General features: G+C 36.6%; 1 protein-coding gene across 1 annotated transcript in view; it reads left to right on the forward strand.

Moving 5' to 3' along the window:
• The window catches only part of LOC126471035 (putative uncharacterized protein DDB_G0290521), a 181,647-nt gene extending 163,856 nt beyond the window's left edge, over positions 1 to 17,791 (forward strand). The window contains exon 9 of the mRNA XM_050099101.1: positions 17,443 to 17,791. Within this exon, the coding sequence (XP_049955058.1) occupies positions 17,443 to 17,454 (12 nt within the window). The 3' untranslated portion in view covers positions 17,455 to 17,791. The remainder of the gene's footprint in view (positions 1 to 17,442) is intronic.
• Positions 17,792 to 19,245: the final 1,454 nt, after the last annotated feature.

A 19,245-nucleotide genomic window follows, 5' to 3' on the forward strand; every position in this document is an offset into this window, starting at 1 on the left:
TTTTGTGAGTTGGGGTTTATTTGTCTCGTAACGTACATAATCTAAATCATTCGATTCACATACTGGAGACACATCAAATTGTGGCTAAACTTCACCATAAACAAAAAACAGCTGATGTTAACAAGCATAATAATAATAATAATAATAATAATAATAATAATAATAATAATAATAATACTGGAACTGGAACAAAATAATGTGCAATCAGAAGAAGAAGAAAATACAGTAATGGACTCAAACATCCCAGAGCAAACAAACAAACACCAACACGCATCAATTAAACAATCAGAGGAAAACGAAATCTTAAGACAGCCACCAGAACAAGCACAAATAGAACACGAAGAGACACACGTGTTAGATATAGAAGAGAAATTTCAGCTGACATATATAGAATACAAAGACACAAATACAGACATCAGACCATTCTTGCATAGACCGCCAAATAACCCACAAGTCGAAACAACAATAAAAACTATCAACACAATCATACACAACAAAATAAATGAAAATACAACTATGGAAGAGTTACAACTACTGGTTTATATAGGAGCACTCACTACACTAAATATACACACTAGGCAGAGATCAGAACAAACCAATACACAGAAGAAACCCACAAAACCAGCATGGCAACACAGGCTACAGATCAGAATAGAAAAACTGAGAAAAGGCATCGGACAGCTAACACAATTTATAAGAAATGAAATATCAGACAAAAAACGAAAAAGCTTAGGTAAAATCTCACAACAAGAAGCAATAGAGCAATTAGATGAAAAGAAGCAGAAATTACAAGCATTGGCCAAACGACTTAGAAGATACAAAAAAAGTGAAAATAGAAGGAAACAAAACCAAACATTCAACACAAACCAAAAGAGATTTTACCAAACAATAGATAACACACACATTAAAACAGACAATCCACCAAACATAACAGACATGGAACACTTCTGGAGCAACATATGGTCAAACCCGGTACAACATAACAGGCATGCACGGTGGATACAAGCAGAAACAGACACATACAAGATGATACCACAAATGCCTGAAGTGATAATTTTGCAACATGAAGTCACCCGAGCAATTAATTCTACTCACAGTTGGAAATCCCCTGGAAATGATAAAATAGCAAATTACTGGCTAAAGAAGTTCACCTCAACACATTCACATCTAACTAAATTATTTAACAGTTACATTGCAGACCCATACACATTCCCTGATACACTTGCACATGGAATAACCTATCTGAAAACTAAAGATCAAGCAGACACAGCAAACCCAGCTAAATATCGCCCCATAACATGCCTACCAACAATCTACAAAATATTAACTTCAGTCATTAAACAGAAATTAATGACACATACAACACAGAACAAAATTATAAATGAAGAACAAAAAGGCTGCTGCAAAGGAGCACGAGGATGTAAAGAGCAACTGATAATAGATACAGAGGTGACATATCAAGCTAAAACTAAACAAAGGTCACTACACTACGCATACATTGTTTACCAAAAAGCCTTTGATAGTGTACCCCACTCATGGTTACTACAGATATTGGAAATATACAAAGTAGATCCTAAATTGATACAGTTCCTAAACATAGTAATGAAAAACTGGAAAACCACACTTAATATTCAAACAAATTCAGATAATATCACATCACAGCCAATACAGATTAAGCGTGGAATATACCAAGGAGACTCATTAAGTCCTTTCTGGTTCTTGTCTTGCTCTGAACCCACTATCCAACATGCTAAATAATACAAATTATGGATACAATATTACTGGAACATACCCACACAAAATCACACATTTGCTATACATGGATGATCTAAAACTACTGGAAGCAACAAATCAACAACTCAACCAATTACTAAAGATAACAGAAGTATTCAGCAATGATGTAAATATGGCTTTTGGAACAGACAAATGTAAGAAAAATTGCATAGTCAAGGGAAAACACACTAAACAAGATGATTACATATTGAATAACCACAGTGACTCCATAGAAGCAATGGAAAAAACAGATGCCTATAAATATCTAGGATACAGACAAAAAATAGGAATAGATAATACAAATATTAAAGAAGAACTAAAAGAAAAATATAGACAAAGGCTAACAAAAATACTGAAAACAGAATTGACAGCAAGAAACAAGACAAAAGTTATAAATACTTATGCTATACCAATATTGACCTACTCATTTGGAGTAGTGAAATGGAGTAACACAGACCTAGAAGCACTCAATACACTTACACCATCACAATGCCACAAATATAGAATACATCACATACATTCAGCAACTGAAAGATTCACATTAAGCAGAAAGGAAGGAGGAAGGGGATTTATCGACATAAAAAACCTACATTATGGACAGGTAGACAATTTAAGAAAATTCTTTATAGAACGAGCAGAAACTAGCAAAATACACAATCACTCATATAAATACATCGGCTACACCACTGCAATTTCATAACCACCTTTACAACCCTTTAGATCATGTAACATCAGCAGATACGAAGAAAGTAAATTGGAAAAAGAAAACACTACATGGCAAGCACCCGTATCATCTAACACAGCCACACATCGATCAAGACGCATCCAACACATGGCTAAGAAAAGGCAATATATACAGTGAGATGGAAGGATTCATTATTGCAATACAGGATCAAACAATAAACACCAGATATTACAGCAAGCATATTATTAAAGATCCCAATACCACAACAGATAAATGCAGACTTTGCAAACAACAAATAGAAACAGTAGATCACATAACAAGCGGATGTACAATACTAGCAAATACAGAATACCCCAGAAGACATGACAATGTAGCAAAAATAATACATCAACAACTTGCCATACAACATGAACTAATAAAACAACATGTTCCCACATACAAGTATGCACCACAAAATGTACTGGAGAATGATGAATACAAATTATACTGGAACAGAACCATTATAACAGATAAAACAACACCACATAACAAACCTGACATCATACTCACCAATAAAAAGAAGAAATTAACACAACTAATCGAAATATCCATACCCAATACAACAAATATACAAAAGAAAACAGGAGAAAAAATTGAAAAATACATCCAACTGGCTGAGGAAGTCAAGGACATGTGGCATCAGGATAAAGTTGACATTATACCAATTATACTATCAACTACAGGAGTCATACCACACAATATCCACCAGTACATCAATACAATACAGCTACATCCAAACTTATATATACAATTACAGAAATCGGTAATTATAGATACATGTTCAATTACCCGAAAGTTCCTAAATGCAATATAACACATACCGTACAGTTAAAAGGAAATGATGCTTGATCGAGGTCCGCGTCACTTTCCATTTTTAACCAGACTTAACGTCTGAGAAAGTAAAGAAATAATAATAACAATAATAATACAAATTTTGTTATATATACATACAATAAAATGTAACTCAGTTACACTTTGCTCAAATTATCATTTCATCATCTATGAATTCTTCTATTGAATAGTGTCATTTCTCCTACAGAATCTGCTGTAGCCTCATTTTTAAAATTCTGGCTTCATATTAAACATGTTTTTGCTGATTAACTTGTTATATATTGTCATCCCCATATACTGTGAAGTCCATACATGTAATGTCAACTGTTATCTCAATAGTATAAAATTATTTTTATTTCTTGTGTTATATTTACGGAAAAATGATTCTCCTCAAACAGTTTTTGTCTGGTGTGTAGGAAGATTATAATTTCATAAAAGTATATGGAGGGAACAGTTAGGATTTGCAGTTTTGAAATAAAGATCCTGTTTACTGTGCAGTACACATGTATAAGACAATTTGCAGTTTCAGCTTTCGAGATACACTGCTTGAACTTCCACAGAAAATTATCCCATATCTAATGACAGATTCAAACTAACTAAGATAAGCAATTTTTTGTGCACTCAAGTCAGTGGAATTTCTTAGTTTGATGGCAAGTCAGTGTGTGTATTCCAGCTCAAGTTGCCGTCCACATTTAGCCCCAGGAATTTGATCAGGTCAACTTCATTCATAGGTTGATTGTTATGTTGTACTTAAAGTTCCACACATTGTGAATGTTTGGTTTTGCAATGTACCATATGGATTTTTGCAATGTACCATATGGATTTTTGCAATGTTCAGTTTCAACCCATTTTTCTGAGGTATCCTGTTTGCTTATAATGGAGCTTGGAATTTTTTCTGAACCGTCATCTTCAATTAAAACAGAAGTATCATCTGCAAACAGAACTGCTAGGGAATTTATGTTTATGGGTAAGTAATTTACGTAGAATAGGAACAGGACTGGCCCCAAAATGGAGCATTGACACACACCATGTGATACTGTACTCCATTTAGAATAATAATTCACTGCATCTGAGGTGATAGTGACCCTTTGTTTTCTGTTGTGTAAGTGTGATGTTAGCCAATTTAGAGCATTGTCCTTAATCCTGTATTTGTCTAATTTGTAGATAAGCAAATCATGATTTATGGAGTAAAATGCTTTTGCGATATTACGGAAGATGCCTGCAACTTTACTCCTCTCATCCAATGATTCACCTATATTTTCAATAAAGTTATTCACTGCCTCCAGAGTGTTTTTTCCTGTTTGAAATCCAAATTGGTTACTTACAATAATGTCTTTCTTTTTCAATAAAGTTTTGGATCTGATTTGCAGCTACTTTCTCTAATACTTTTGACAGGAATGGAAGAATAGAAACAGGCCAATAGTTTCCCATGTCTTCCCTTGACCCTTTCTTGAACAGAGGTCTGACTTCAGCATACTTCAAAACATTGGGAAAGCATCCCTGTTCGAAAGACTGGTTGAATATTTTAATTAGGGGAGGTGCTATTATGCCACACACTGTTTTGATCACTTTATTGGGTATTCCACCCAGCAGAGTTTTTATTTTTTATTGATAGTATAACATTGTCCACATTCTTTATTGTGACTTTCTAAAAATCTGTAAGATACTCAGCTTCTTAGTGGATCACAAAGGGATTTACTTTACTCTGACACTCTGCTACATCAACATCTGACTTTGCCACATGGATGAAGAATTCATTTAAACACACAGATATTTGAGCTGGGTATAGAATAAAGCTGTCATTTACTTTAATTCTAGATATTTCATTATTACTAACTCAAGAAAGCTACTTAAAAATTGTTAAAGTTACTATTACTTGAAATAGAGCCATTGTAAGGCCATTCAACCTCTCTTGACTTATTTCTAAATGTAATTGTGTAATGTGATAAAATAATACTATGAATTTTGTGTAATGTGATGACACATACAAATTCTTTGCAGCTAAGGCACTCACGCTATCCTGCACAGCTGTTGTGGTTGTAGTAATGTAACAATCTTACTAGAGTTTTTCACTTAGTGTTTTCTCAGAAATAAACTATTTTGTTAAATTGTGTCTTAGCAATGTTTGAATGAAGTATGACAGTGGGATGTTTAACCCAATAAGCATTGAAGCTGGGAGTATGCTTCCTTTTTGTTATAGTGTAATGTATTCATAAAATGCTTGATAGTGCTAGATTATCCTGTGATCAAAATGAATGAATAGTGCTACTGCAAATGCTTACATTATGTAGTCTCAATACTTAATTCAGTGTTGTCATTCAACATTAAAGTAGAATGTGTAGTGTGGTTATTGATGCTACAGGATATACACGCATGTTGGTGAGTGTGATACTCAAACCCCCTACATGACATTTTTACCATATGTTCTAAATGCATTGAATATTCTCATCATATACCCACATTGCACAGTATTAAAGTACTAAATTATAAAATAACAGATCTAGTGTTAATGTTCATAATCAGATGTTGCTGTCACTACAAATACAGAATTACTCAATTATATACTTCTCACATTGTTAGTTGTATGTTACTAAAAGTATTTACTGAGATGCAATTCATTAAGCATGTGCATATTTATGCACCATCATTCTTTGCATCCATTTTATTGATACTTGCCTCATATCTCAGTTTGAACTGTGATATTCTTAAAATATTATAGGCCTCTGCTTACTTTTCATTATAAGTTGTTGGTATCATAGTGTAGATTAATCAGACAGTAAGGAATGTAATCTTACTTTCTTTTGGTTTTTATCCTACTACCTGTTTGGATTATGAATCTGCACATGCCCCACCCCACTAGTACCACAAAATATTCTTTTTGGCTGAGGCACTTACTAGATATTAAATATGGTGGTGGTGGTGGTGGTGGTGGTGGTGGTGGTGGTGGTGGTGGTGGTGGTGGTGGTGGGGGGGGGGGGGGTGGGTGGTAATTTAATGACAATTTTACTCTAATTTCTCTATTTTTTGTCAATTCTCAAACTCTTTGAATCATGCATGTATTAACAATTTTTTGATGATGTATAAAAATTGTTAGTACTGTCCAATAAGCAATAAGCCTTGAAGATGAGTAAATATGCTTTTCATTGCTCAGTGGTATATAGTATTAAAAAGATGATTATTGGGTGGGCTTGTTTAGTGATAAATATTGAATGTACACTGCTGCGGCATATATTTAGTATAGGTGACTGTGATACTGAAACTTTTTTTTATGAAGTGCTGTCACCACAGACTCAAAATTCATAGTATTATTTTATGTAATAATAAACTGAATACTATTGGTGTTGCAAATTGTGTACATTCATATGTCATTCATTTCTGATACATGGCTATTCAAATTCCATTCTCGTATGTTGAACTTGCAGTTCAGGTTGGTTACAAGCTGGACAAACCTTTAAGCAACTAGAAGTAGCATCAACCTCCTTCAATGAAATTAGTAGAATTACAAACATTTTAGAAAACTAAAACTCGTGTACTGTTGATGGAAACTGAAACAGAATTCAGAAAAGTTGTTCTAAGTAATGTCGTTACTGCTGTATGTAAGGCAACACTGGCACACAGAATTTTTCCAGACAGGTTAATTCATGCAACTGTTAGACTTATTTATAAGAAAGGTAACAAGACAGACTTGAACAGTAGTCATCAAGTTTCCTTACTGACATCTTTCTGCTATAATATTTTAAAAAAAAGCAGTGTACTTGAGTAGTCTCAGATTTACATACAAACAGTTTACTTGGCATATCACAGTTCACATTCCATAAAGGTTTCCTGGTGAAGAATGCTAGCTATACATTCACTCATCAAATAGTACAAGCTTTCAGTAATAAAGATCACCAGTTAATATTTTTTTGAGCAATCTGAGGCATTTGATTGTGTAGATAAAGTTACTCCCACAGAAAAACTTGTTCTGTGGTGTTGATGGTGGTACCCACAGTTATTTTGAATCGTACTTAACAGATTGCAAAGTACTGTACTGAATAATTCAATATTGGAAGGGTAGAAAATTTTAGTGGCTGCAAGGAAATGACAGAGTCCCACATGATTAAATTTGGGGTCTACCACTCTTCCTTACATATGTGAAAGACCTTCCACTTAAGTCAGCAAGGAGAATTTATATTGTTTGTAAACAATTCTAGTGTTATAATTGTTATAACTTCAAGTTGAACAAATATATTTCAAGAACGACGCAATACATGAAGTCACAGATCAAGTAAACAGAGTAAGACGTGTGTACACTTTAACTGTCAAATGATAACAGAGTCCAAGTCTAGCGGCCGCTGGCTGGCTGGCCACTTAGGTGGCGCTGCTGTTGCATGGCTGGCAGACAGCGCCTCATGTAGACAACGTGCGTAACTGCATGGCGGCACTTTGAAAGATTGGCGAGTCACAACAATAATAAATGCCACTGGAGAGCAAGTAAAAGAAGAGATTGTAAAAGATTCTTTCCAAAGAATTATCAAGTGTTTGTCAGAAAATGAACTGCCTCTAAATTTTGAAAAACATACTATATTCAGCTGTATACGACAAATACTCATACCAGTAGCCACGTGAAGTAGCCACATGGTTTTAGATGACATGTCACAGATTGTGCGGCCTCTCCCACTGGAGGTTCGAGACCTCCCTCGGGCATGGGTCTGTATGTTGTTCTTTGCATAAGTTAGTTTAAGTAGTGTTTAAGTCTAGGGACCGATGACCCCAGCAGTTTGGTCCCGTACGAATTCACACACATCTGATCATCATACCAGCAACTGTTGTAGCACATGAGCAGGAGCCAGTAAATAGAGCAGAATGCTCCATATTTTTGGTTCTACACATTGATGAAAACTTCTATTGGAAAGAGCATATTACAGAGCTTCACAGACAATTAAGTTCTGCTAGTTTTGTTCTTTGTACAGTTGCTAATCTTGGAAACAAAAGAATTAACTTCCTGGCATATTTTGCATATTTCCACCCAGTAATTACATGGGGAATAATTTTTTGTATTAACTTATCATTTGGAATGAAAATACTGATTGCACAGAAATGAGATGTAAAAATAGTGTGTAGTGTTTACACAGTCATCTTGTCAACACCTCATCAAGAAGTAATGTATTTTAACTGAACCTTCACAATACATATATTTGAAAAGAACAGAGACATGCATACCTACAACACTAGACGTGAAAAATGACCTTTATTACCCACTATCAAAACTCTGTCTCTCAGGGAGGGGTTACAATATGTGGCAAGAAAAATTTTTCATCATTTGCTCAATACCATAAAATGTCAACCAAGTAGCAAAGGAAATTTTACAACTAATTTAAAATCATTGCTCCTGGACAACTCCTATTCATTTGATGAATTTCTGTTTAAAGTGTAGTCACAAGAGTGGGATTAAACAAATGTGTTCATTAATCTTAACACTTATCATGTAGACATATCCTGTAAACTGACACATTACACATCACACTGATCAAACTGTCATTCAGATGATCTGTCAGACATTTACTAACTGACAAAAATATGGAAACACCAAACTATTGCACAAAACAGTGCCATTACTAATGTAGTGTAGGAAACTTGCTGGCATTAAAAACAGCTTCCAGTCATCTCATAATGGGTAAATGCAAGTGCTGTGTGTACCATTCTTCTTGCAAAATACAGGCAAGTCAACATAATAATGGTGGTGGGTGGTGGAGGATGATAATCATGAACCCATATCTCCAAAATAGACCTCCATGATATTGAGATCTGGTGACTGTTATGGTCAGAGGAGAACTGACAATTTATCTTTGTGCTCAGAAAACCAGTCATAGATTATGTAAGCTGTGTGAACAGGGGCAACTTGAAACAGTGCATCAACATTTAGGAACAAACCTTGTATAAGGAGTGTTCAAATGAAAGGGTGCAAAATGTTGGAACAACCAAACAAGTATGCTGTTTTGGGATAATTTAGTGAGACATCTAGAGATGCAAATGTAGCATGCATCATCAAAATTCAAAGCTGTGCTCTCAGGAGGCAAGGTGATGCTTACAACCTATATGTCAGAAATCCAGTACTTACTGAATTCTTGGAGCATGGAAAAACATTAACAGTGATGTGTAATGTCACAAACTCATAAGTATAAACAAGTCCTGTGTGTCTATGTATCTCAGAAGTCACACAAAGTGTAATGGCCAGGTTAAAGTGGGAGCAGATTGAGCATGACCATACAGGCCTGTCACAGCAATGTATTTGGTCCACTAAAAAAATCTCAAAGGGAAGTGCTTAAACCCAGACGACAAACTGTAGGATATAGTGGGGGACTAACTTCTGTCACAGCCACAGGAGTTCTGGAAACAGAGAATCCTTCAGCCCATGAAACAGTTGGATAGTGTCCTCAGGCCTCTGATGATTACTTTTGAATAAAGGCTTCACTTACACCTACAGTGTTGTTTCATACCTGTTCTTTTGAACACCCATCAGCCACAACTGAAAATTGTATAATGGGAGTAGAATTCGTTGCAAATAGGTAAATGATATAGGGAGTAAGTTACTGTGAACAGTTCAGTGATAGGGCTGTTAACATGAGAACAGGCAGCAAGCAAACACCAACAAAAATAGTTCGGCTATATATGCCAACAACTCAATCAAAAGATGAAGAGAGAAACTATATGAGAATATTAAAAGATTAATTCAGTACATAAAGGGAGATGAAAATCTAATAGTAATGGGGGCTTTGAATGCAGTAGTAGGGCAAGGAATAGAAGAAAGGGTTATGGGGTAGTAGGAATGAGAGAGAGGAGAAAGACTACTTGAGTTCTGCAATAAATTTCGGCTAGTAATAGTGAATACTCAGTTCAAGAATCACAAGATGAGGAGGTATATTAGGAAAAGGCTGGGAGGTAAAGGAAGACTTCAGTTATTTTGCAACATGGTCAGACAGAGATTCTGAAATCAGATATTGAATTGTAAGGGGTATCCAGGGGCAGATACCAAGTCAGATCACAATTTGGTAATGGCAAAGAGTAGACTGAAGTGTGAGACCAATCGAGCAGAATCGATGCACAAAGAACTGAGATACAGAATTCTTAAGGAATGAAGAGAGACAATTAAAGTTCTCTGAGGCTGTAGATAATGCAATAAGGAATAGCTCAGTAGGCAGTACAGCTGAAGAGGAATGGACATCTCTAAAAAAGGCAGTCATAGAAGTTGAAGAGAAAAACATAGGTGCAAGGAAGATAATTGCAAAGAAACCATGGGTAACAGGAGAAATACTTCAGTTTATTGACGAAAGAAGGAAATACAAAAATATTCAAGAAAATTCAGGAATACAGAAATAAGTCACTTGTGAATGAAATAAGTAGCAAGTGCAGGGAAACAAAGGTGAAATCACTACATGGAAAAAAGTGAAGAAATCGAAAAAGAAATGATTGTCAAAAGCACTGACTCACACATAGAAAATTCAAAACAACCATCAGCGAAATTAAAAGCAAGGACTGTGACACTAGGAGTGCAGTGGGAATTCCACTGTTAAATTCAGATGAGAGAGAGCAGATAGGTGGAAAGAGTACAATGAAGGCCTCTGTAAGGGTTGTTTTGACTTGTCTGATGACATGACAGAAGAAGAAACAGGAGTCAGTAGGGAAGAGATCAGGTATTCAGTATTAGAACCAGAATTTAGAAGAGCTTTGGAAAACTTAAAATCAAATAAGGCAGAAGGTATAGATAACATTCCACTGAAATTTCTAAAATCATTGGGGGAAGTGGTAACAAAACCATTACTCATATTGGTGTAAAAGGAAAAAAAAGATTCCACACAATTTGCAGATTGTATGAGCTAACAAGTGCAAGAATTTTTGCACAATCAGCGTAACAGCTTGTGTATTAAAGTTTCTGGCAAGAATAATATAGAGAAGAATGGAAAAGAAAATTGAGGATATGTTAGGTGGTGATCAGTTTGGATTTAGGAAAGGTAAATGCACTAGATTATGGTTGATAATGGAAGCAAGCTTGGAGAAAAATCGATACACGTTATAGGATTTGTTGACTGGGAAAAATCATTGGACAACATAAAATGATGTGAGATATTTGAAATTGTGAAAGGAAAACGCAGGTATGCTATAGGAAAAGGCAGGTAATATACAATATATACAAGAACCAAGAGGGAACAATTACAGTGGAAGATCACAAATGAAGTGCATAGATCAAAAAGGATGTAAGACAGGGATGTGGTCCTTAGTTCCCGCTGTTCAATTTATGTGTTGAGGAAGCAATGATGGAAATTGAAAGAAAGGTTCAAGAGTGGCATTAAAATTAAAGGTGAAAGTATATCAATGTTACGATTCGCTGATGACATTGCTATCCCCAGTGAAAGTGAGCAAGAGTTACAGGTTCTGTTGAATTGAATGACCAGTCTAATGAGTACAGAATATGGACTGAGAGTAAATCAAAGAATGACGAAAGTAATGAGAAGTAGCAAAAATGAGAACAGCAGGACACTAAACATAGAGATTCATGGTCATTACGTAGGTGAAGTTAAAGAATTGTGCTACCTAGACAGCAAAATAATCCTTGATGGATGGAGCAAGGAGGACATAAAAAGCAGACTAGCACTGACAAACAGGGCTTTCCTGGCCAAGAGAAGTCTACTCATATCAAACATAGGTCTTAATTTAAGTAAGAAATTTCTGATAACGTATGTTTGGAGTGCAGCATTGTGTGGCAGTGACATGGACTGTGGGAAAACTGGAACAGAAGAGAATAGAAGCATTTGAAATGTGGTGCTGAAGCAGAATAGTGAAATTTAGGTGGAGACTGATAGATAAGGAATGAGGAGATCCTCTGGAGAATCTGCGAGGATAGGAATAAAAGGAACATACTGACAAAAAGAAGGGATAGGATGATTGGACATCTGTTACGACATCAGAGACTAACTTACATGGTAGTAGAGGGAGCCTTAGAGGGTAAAAGCTGTAGAGGAAGACAGGAGTTCGGATACACCCAGCAAATAATTGAGGATTTAGGCTGCAAGCACTGCTCAGAGATGAAAAGGTTGGCACAGGAGTGGAATTTCTGACGAGACTCATCAAACTGAAGACTTGAAGGAAAAAAGAGCTTTGCCACCAAATTATTTGGCATTATATAGTTCCTGATTTATACTTAACTGGAGAGTTAACTTGTGCCATGGTGGTTGATAGTAATTGAGTTGTCCCATATCTTATTACAGGGTGGCAATTCTACTGGTAAACATGGAATTCTCAGGGAATTAAATTTTACCTGGAAAAATCGGAAGAAATCTTGGGGAATTTCAGGAATTTAATAAAATCTCACAGAATTCTGCACTTTTAACCTAGCATTGAAAATGAATTTCATTGAGTTTTATAAGTCATATAGTTACACACTTCCAAATATTAAGTACATCAAAATTTGTGAATATTATCCCATATAAATCACTGAAGTCTAGAAACTATGGTTAAACTACTGCTTATGGCCAGATCATTAGCTTCTTGACACCATCTTCCTCTTGACACCTGTAATTCTCAGGGAATTTTTTTTCAGCATTTGATTTAGCCACCAAAGTTCCCAATACGTTCAGTACTGTATTCAAGATTGTTATGTGTAACTACTCAGTGGCCCCAATTTTGGTTTCTTGTTGTATGTAAACAATTCAAGGAGGTCGGTTCATGACTGAAACTGGCCGTGTGATAAATTAATACATCTGTGTGAAACCATGAGTTTTCAACCATTTTTTTAAGTTGTAAATACCACCACCTCAAAATAAATTTTATTACGTTATTTTTGGTGGCTGAGGGTCTTCCCATTCACCTAGATTACAACTAGGCAACAGCAGGGGCATACAAGTTAAAAAAAAAAAATGATATCCAGAATCCCGCACCAATATAATTAATATGGTAAATAAAGGAATGGGTCTCCATCCCAACAGTGGGTGTGCTGCTAATTCCACCTATTATCGCTAGGAAGGCCAATCTTTGTACTTTCCTAAGCTCCTCAGTAGCCGTCTTCTGTTCTACTTTATTTCTTCATATTTTTAGTCCCATAATATATTGTAGGCCTTATGACACAACAATATATCCAGTAAATGCTCCTGAGGCCTACACCTCAGTTTTTACTGCAGGCATGTCTAATGCATATGAATACTTTCTGCCTTGGAACATATTATATTCTTTGTGAGAGGTCAATGTTTATTGCACATCCAGGATTACCCATAGATACTTTGCTACCCCTATTGGTAGAACTTTGCTGAAGAGCTTGAGAGTCCAGTATGTGTCCTGGATATTCTTCCTTATGAATGGGACTTAAACAGTTTCCATGGGACTGACCTTAAGATCCTGTTTCCTGCACCAGTTTTACACAGTGTTCACAGTGCATTGTGCCATTGTTCTAACAGCTTGCAAATTTATGAAGTATTATTATGACTAAATCAGATGTATCCTCTTGGTGATAGTAACCTTTAGCATTTAACTCTGATTCCACAGTAGTGGGGACAAAACCCCTCCTTGTGGACGCTCTTTGGTGATGTTCATAATCATTTTCTCATCCATCATGGTAGCTTCTACCTTTCATTGACTCAGCATGTTCTTAATGCCATGCTCTTCTGTAGCTCCAATTGTGAATTTAAAGGTCATCTTTGCCAAAAGCTCCTTCACCATGCAGGAAGATGCCAAGTAATTCCCTGAAAGTGTAGATGCTCTTCCACCTTCCCAAAAAGTTTGTGCTGTTTCACACAATTTGCCTGATTGAGATGCATTTTTGTCTTCCTGTAGAGGAAAATGGGTTAACCTCCTGTTCCTAACATGCGCACTAATCAGTATTTCTAATGCCATTACAAGAAAGGAGAACAGGCTGACTTGTCTCATGTCCTTTTTTTGATATGATCACCTCTCCCTGGTTTCAAAGTGAAAATACCCTTTGGTGTCCTCCAAACATTAGGAATGACTTGTGCTGCAAGACTAAATCTAGAAGTTGAATTAATGCTTCTGTTGCTTGTTGCAATAGAGCTGGAAAGATTCCATGTAGGCTTGGTGACTTGAACTGCTGAAGTGTTCCTACTGTTCACTGCATTTTCTTGAAGTTTGCACATTCTCTGGCAGATTCCTGGTTCTCCTATGGTTACTGGTAAGCCAGTAGCTCACAGGGAATCTGAATCTTGATGTGTTAGCTGCAAGAGAGGACTGAGGGAAGCGAGGCTTGAGGAGCACATCCAGTGTCTCATGTGCTGTCGTTGTATACCAATCATCCTCCTTCATTAGTGTTACTCCTGGATTTGTTCATATTCTTGTGAGAATTTTGTGAAGTTTGTCCATGACATCTGTAACTTCCACATCCTCACAGATACCTTCCAGGACGATAGTTTTGCTTGCATAATAGCAAGGTAATATTAAACAAGGGCCTCCTTATATTTTGCCCATAGTCCTTCAATTCTTGATGAATTTTATAGTCTTCCTGCCTGCCTGCTTTGCAGTTCCATATTATTGTTCCACCCAGGCACATTCCTACTTGTACACTCCTTGATGATTGGACAGTTTTCAAAGTATGGAGTCATACTTCCAAACGTCATTTCATCTGCCATTTCCTCAAGATCTACTGAGTCTTTTAACACTTTAACTTCTTAAGAGTGTGTTCAGGCCTTTCCTATATTCATCCCAATCTGTTTTCCTAGGATTCCTGTACGCCAGGAGTGGCCCAGAATTTGGTTCATGAGCCCTGTCCTGGCACGAGTGCCATAGCACTCAGCCTGCCTGCATAGTCCTCCCACTTCCATGGGCATTGACCAATGTACTATGCGGTATTATATAAAGTCTCGATTTTCTTCATTCAGTTTCATTGAAAACTGTTGCAACTAACAGTGGAATAACGTGAGTCACTTCAGAAATTTTACTATTTGTACCACTAATTTCTTCAGGCACTCCATGCCTTCAAATGTAGCACAAAGTGCTTCTTGATGTACAGGACAGCTTTATAATAGCAGGAAATCTTGCCACTTCTAAAACAAAACAGTGAAAACAAAAAAAAAGTGAAAAAACGAAACAGACGAAGAGTGCAAAGCTCATTTAAGTTCCCAACAAATGATAATGAGCATAATGAGAAGCAGAGAAACTGATGAATATAAAAATACCGTGGGAGTAGTATTCATCACTACTACTAGGGGTGTGGGTAAAAGGTGTGACACAAAAATGCTCAAAAATGACCTGTTGGTATTTTTTACTTGGAAGACTTTTAAAACTATGAAATGCAATTTGTCTTACTTTTGCTGTTTATTGTGTCCACCAGGTTGTGAGAAACAGCATTGCAATGAGCCAGTAATTTTATCAACGTGTTTCATGAGCAACACAACTTAATACCACAGATAAATTTAGTATCTTCTCTAGTGTCATCAAGTGTAAAACAGCAGAGAATCAGAGATATACTCTATGTGATCAAAAGTATCCGGACACCTGACTGAAAAAGACTTAAAATTCCATCACGCCCTCCATCGGTAATACTGGAATTCCATGTGGTGTTGGCCCACCCTTAGCCTTTACGACAGCTTCCACTCTTTGAGGCATACATTCAAACAGGTGCTGAAAGATTTCTTGGGGAATGGCAAGCCCATTCTTCATGGAGTGCTGCACTTATGAGAGGTATCAATGTCGGTCTATGAGGCCTGGCACGAAGTCGGCATTCCGTAACATCCCAAAGGTGTTCTATAAGATTCAGGTCAGGACTCTGTGCAGGCCAGTCCATTACAGGGATGTTATTGTCTGTAACCACTCCACCACAGGCCATGCCTTATGAACAGGTAGAAAGATGCAATTGCCATTCGTGAATTGCTCTTCAACAGTGGGAAGCAAGAAGGTGCTTAAAATATCAATGTAGTTCTGTGCTGTGGTAGTTCCACACAAAACTAGGAGTGCAACACCCCTCCATGAAAAACATGACCACACCATAACACAACCACCTCCGAATTTTACTGTTGGCACTACACACGCTGGCAGATGACGTTCACTGGGCATTCGCCATACCCACACCCTGCCGTCAGATCGCCACATTGTGTACCATGATTCATCACTCAACACATTTTTTCCACTGTTCAGTCGTCCAATGTTTACTCTCCTTACACCAAGTGAGGTGTCGTTTGCCTTTACCAGTGCAATGTGTGGCTTATAAGCTGCTGCTCGACCATGAAATCAGTTTTCTTACCTCTGGCCTAACTGTCATAGTACTACAGTGGATCCTGATGCAGTTTGAAATTCCTGTGTGATGGTTTGCATAGAAGTCTGCCTATTACACATTACAACCCTCTTGAACTGTTGGCGGTCTCTATCAGTCAACAGACGCGGTTGGCCTGTACACTTTTGTGCTGTACGTGTCCCTTCACGCTTCCACTTCAGTATCACAGCAGAAACCGTGCACCTAGGGATGTTTAGGAATGTGGAAATCTTACGTACTGACGTATGACACAAGTGAAATCCAATCACCTGACCACATTCGAAGTCCTTGAGTTCCCCTGAGCACCCCATTCTGCTCTCTCACGATGTCTAATGACTACTGCGATCACTGTTACGGAGTACCTGGCAGTAGGTGGCAGCACAATGCACCTAATATGAAAAATGTGTGTTTTTGGGGGTGTCTGGCTACTTTTGATCATATGTGCGACAAGTCATATGTTAAAAATAACCTCGTAAGTTGCAGGATCAATGTCAACCAAACTTGGTGTAGATATATCTTATTATTTGGAAAGAAAACCTATGAGGGTAAAAACCACTAACCTCCCATTGGGATAGTGGTGGAGGGTGAGAATGGGGGAGGGAGGGGGAGGGGGAGATGGACTAATAGATTGGAATAAATAAATATCGGGTTAACACCATGTTTCTCAGCTAGTTCTTAATAAATATAACATCACTGTTGTACTGCTGACTTCAGGTGTTCAAAATCTTGCATATTGAGGTTTCCATCCTCTGGAGGTGGTCAAAAGGGATGAACAGAAAATAGTTTTGTGCAGTGGAAGTAAAACATAAGTCATGCTTAGTGAAAAATCTGTTCATGTAAAACATGCATATTGATTGTAGTTATTTTTTCCCCCCGTCTTTTCCAGGATGAAGATTAGCTGCATAAATTTCCTCCAAGCTGCACCAGAACTTTGAGACTGGAGGTTCACCAAGAGTTTCAAACTGTTTAAAGTAATTTTTCACTGTTTTAGCTGTAATTAATGTTTTCAGTATTTTTTAAGTTCTGATTTTATAGGTACTTACAAATTTTGTAAACTTACAAATTCATTCGAAAGATGACCTATTAGAGGGTAAAATTGTAACATTATATAAGTGAAGAACAAAAACTGGGATCATATACATGAGTAGGTAAGTGTCATGATGTTAGTATTTTCAGCACATGCAGGGAAAAGAAAACAGGAATGACGACTTCTCAACAAGCCTCAGTGTTGTGTGTCTTTGTTCTCAATGAATGAAACGTACAAATTAATGTATGTTAAGATTTTAAATTTGATGTACGCAGCTTTCTTGAATAAATATCTTAGCCATATGTTTTTGTAGACTTGTTATTACTTATCTCACCCTCAGATTACAGCATTTCAGATACAGCACATCTAAATATTAAATTCCTTGTATTTTTTGTCATTTTAGGCATGGATTACTTTTAAGATTTAATAAAAAAAAATTGAACAAAAAAATCCATTCTTAGGCTGAGTGGATGAGTGCCGGAGTATGGATCCAAAAGAATGGGTGTTTGATTTTCAGCCAGTCCTAGCATTTTTCCACTTTAGTAAATATTATGTGAATGCACTTTTATTAATTGGTTACAAGGTTCATGAAGTGGTGTTTTCTTTTTAATAATTGTACATTGCTTCATAGGAGTAGATATTTAAGTTTATATTCATCTTTTACCATTGCCTATCATGATAATCATCAGCTATATATTAATCTTGATAAGTTTCACACAACAGATCAATAAACTCCCACAAAAATGACAATAATACTTCATCTACACACAATTACTGTTGCACAGAAATGACTGTATTTACATAAGTCTATAAAATTTCAACACACACAGCTGGCTGGTGTGGCCGTGTGGTTCTAGGCACTTCAGTTTGGAACCCCGTGACCGCTACGGTCGCAGGTTCGAATCCTGCCTCGGGCATGGATGTGTGTGATGTCCTTAGGTTAGTTAGGTTTAAGTAGTTCTAAGTTCTATGGGACTGATGACCACAGATGTTAAGTCCCATAGTGCTCAGAGCCATTTGAACCATTTTTTTCAACACACACAGCATACGCTGATACACAGTTTTGTATGGCTGAATGTTAAACACATACTGCTGCATCAACATTACCCAATTATTGGTCAGCACAAGCTTACATGAAAAGCTGGTGACTGACACACATGATGTGATGACTACACTACAGACTGACTGACACTTTATGCACAATTCCTATTTTAAGGAGCATGTAGAACAGTTACCACAAAATGTTAAAATATGATGTTATTCGATTTTAGATAATAACGTAAAAACAATGTAAGTACAGAATACAGATACTCATTAGGCAAAGACACTTTTGGTTGACAATTGGTTAAATATCCTCAAAAGGGTGTAACCGATGGATTCTGTCTTACATTGTGCAGGTATTGACATGCACTGAAATTTACAAAAGTCCACTTAGTATTTTCTGGAAACTTGCATTTTTTAATTCTAATATTTCATAGAGTAAAAAGTTCTTCTAGGTAAATTATACATCTTTGGAAACAGAAATTAGGGCTACAAGACTGTGTTCGTGGATTTCTGAAAGGATGAGATTTTATGGCTTCAAAATTCTTTAATACTTATGACTAAAAACATTCTGATTAAGGCTAACTCTTGAAATAAACAATTTCCAGAGGAGACAAGATG

The sequence above is a fragment of the Schistocerca serialis genome, chromosome 3 (genome assembly GCF_023864345.2).
Source record: "Schistocerca serialis cubense isolate TAMUIC-IGC-003099 chromosome 3, iqSchSeri2.2, whole genome shotgun sequence".
In the NCBI taxonomy this organism is placed as follows: domain Eukaryota; kingdom Metazoa; phylum Arthropoda; class Insecta; order Orthoptera; family Acrididae; genus Schistocerca; species Schistocerca serialis.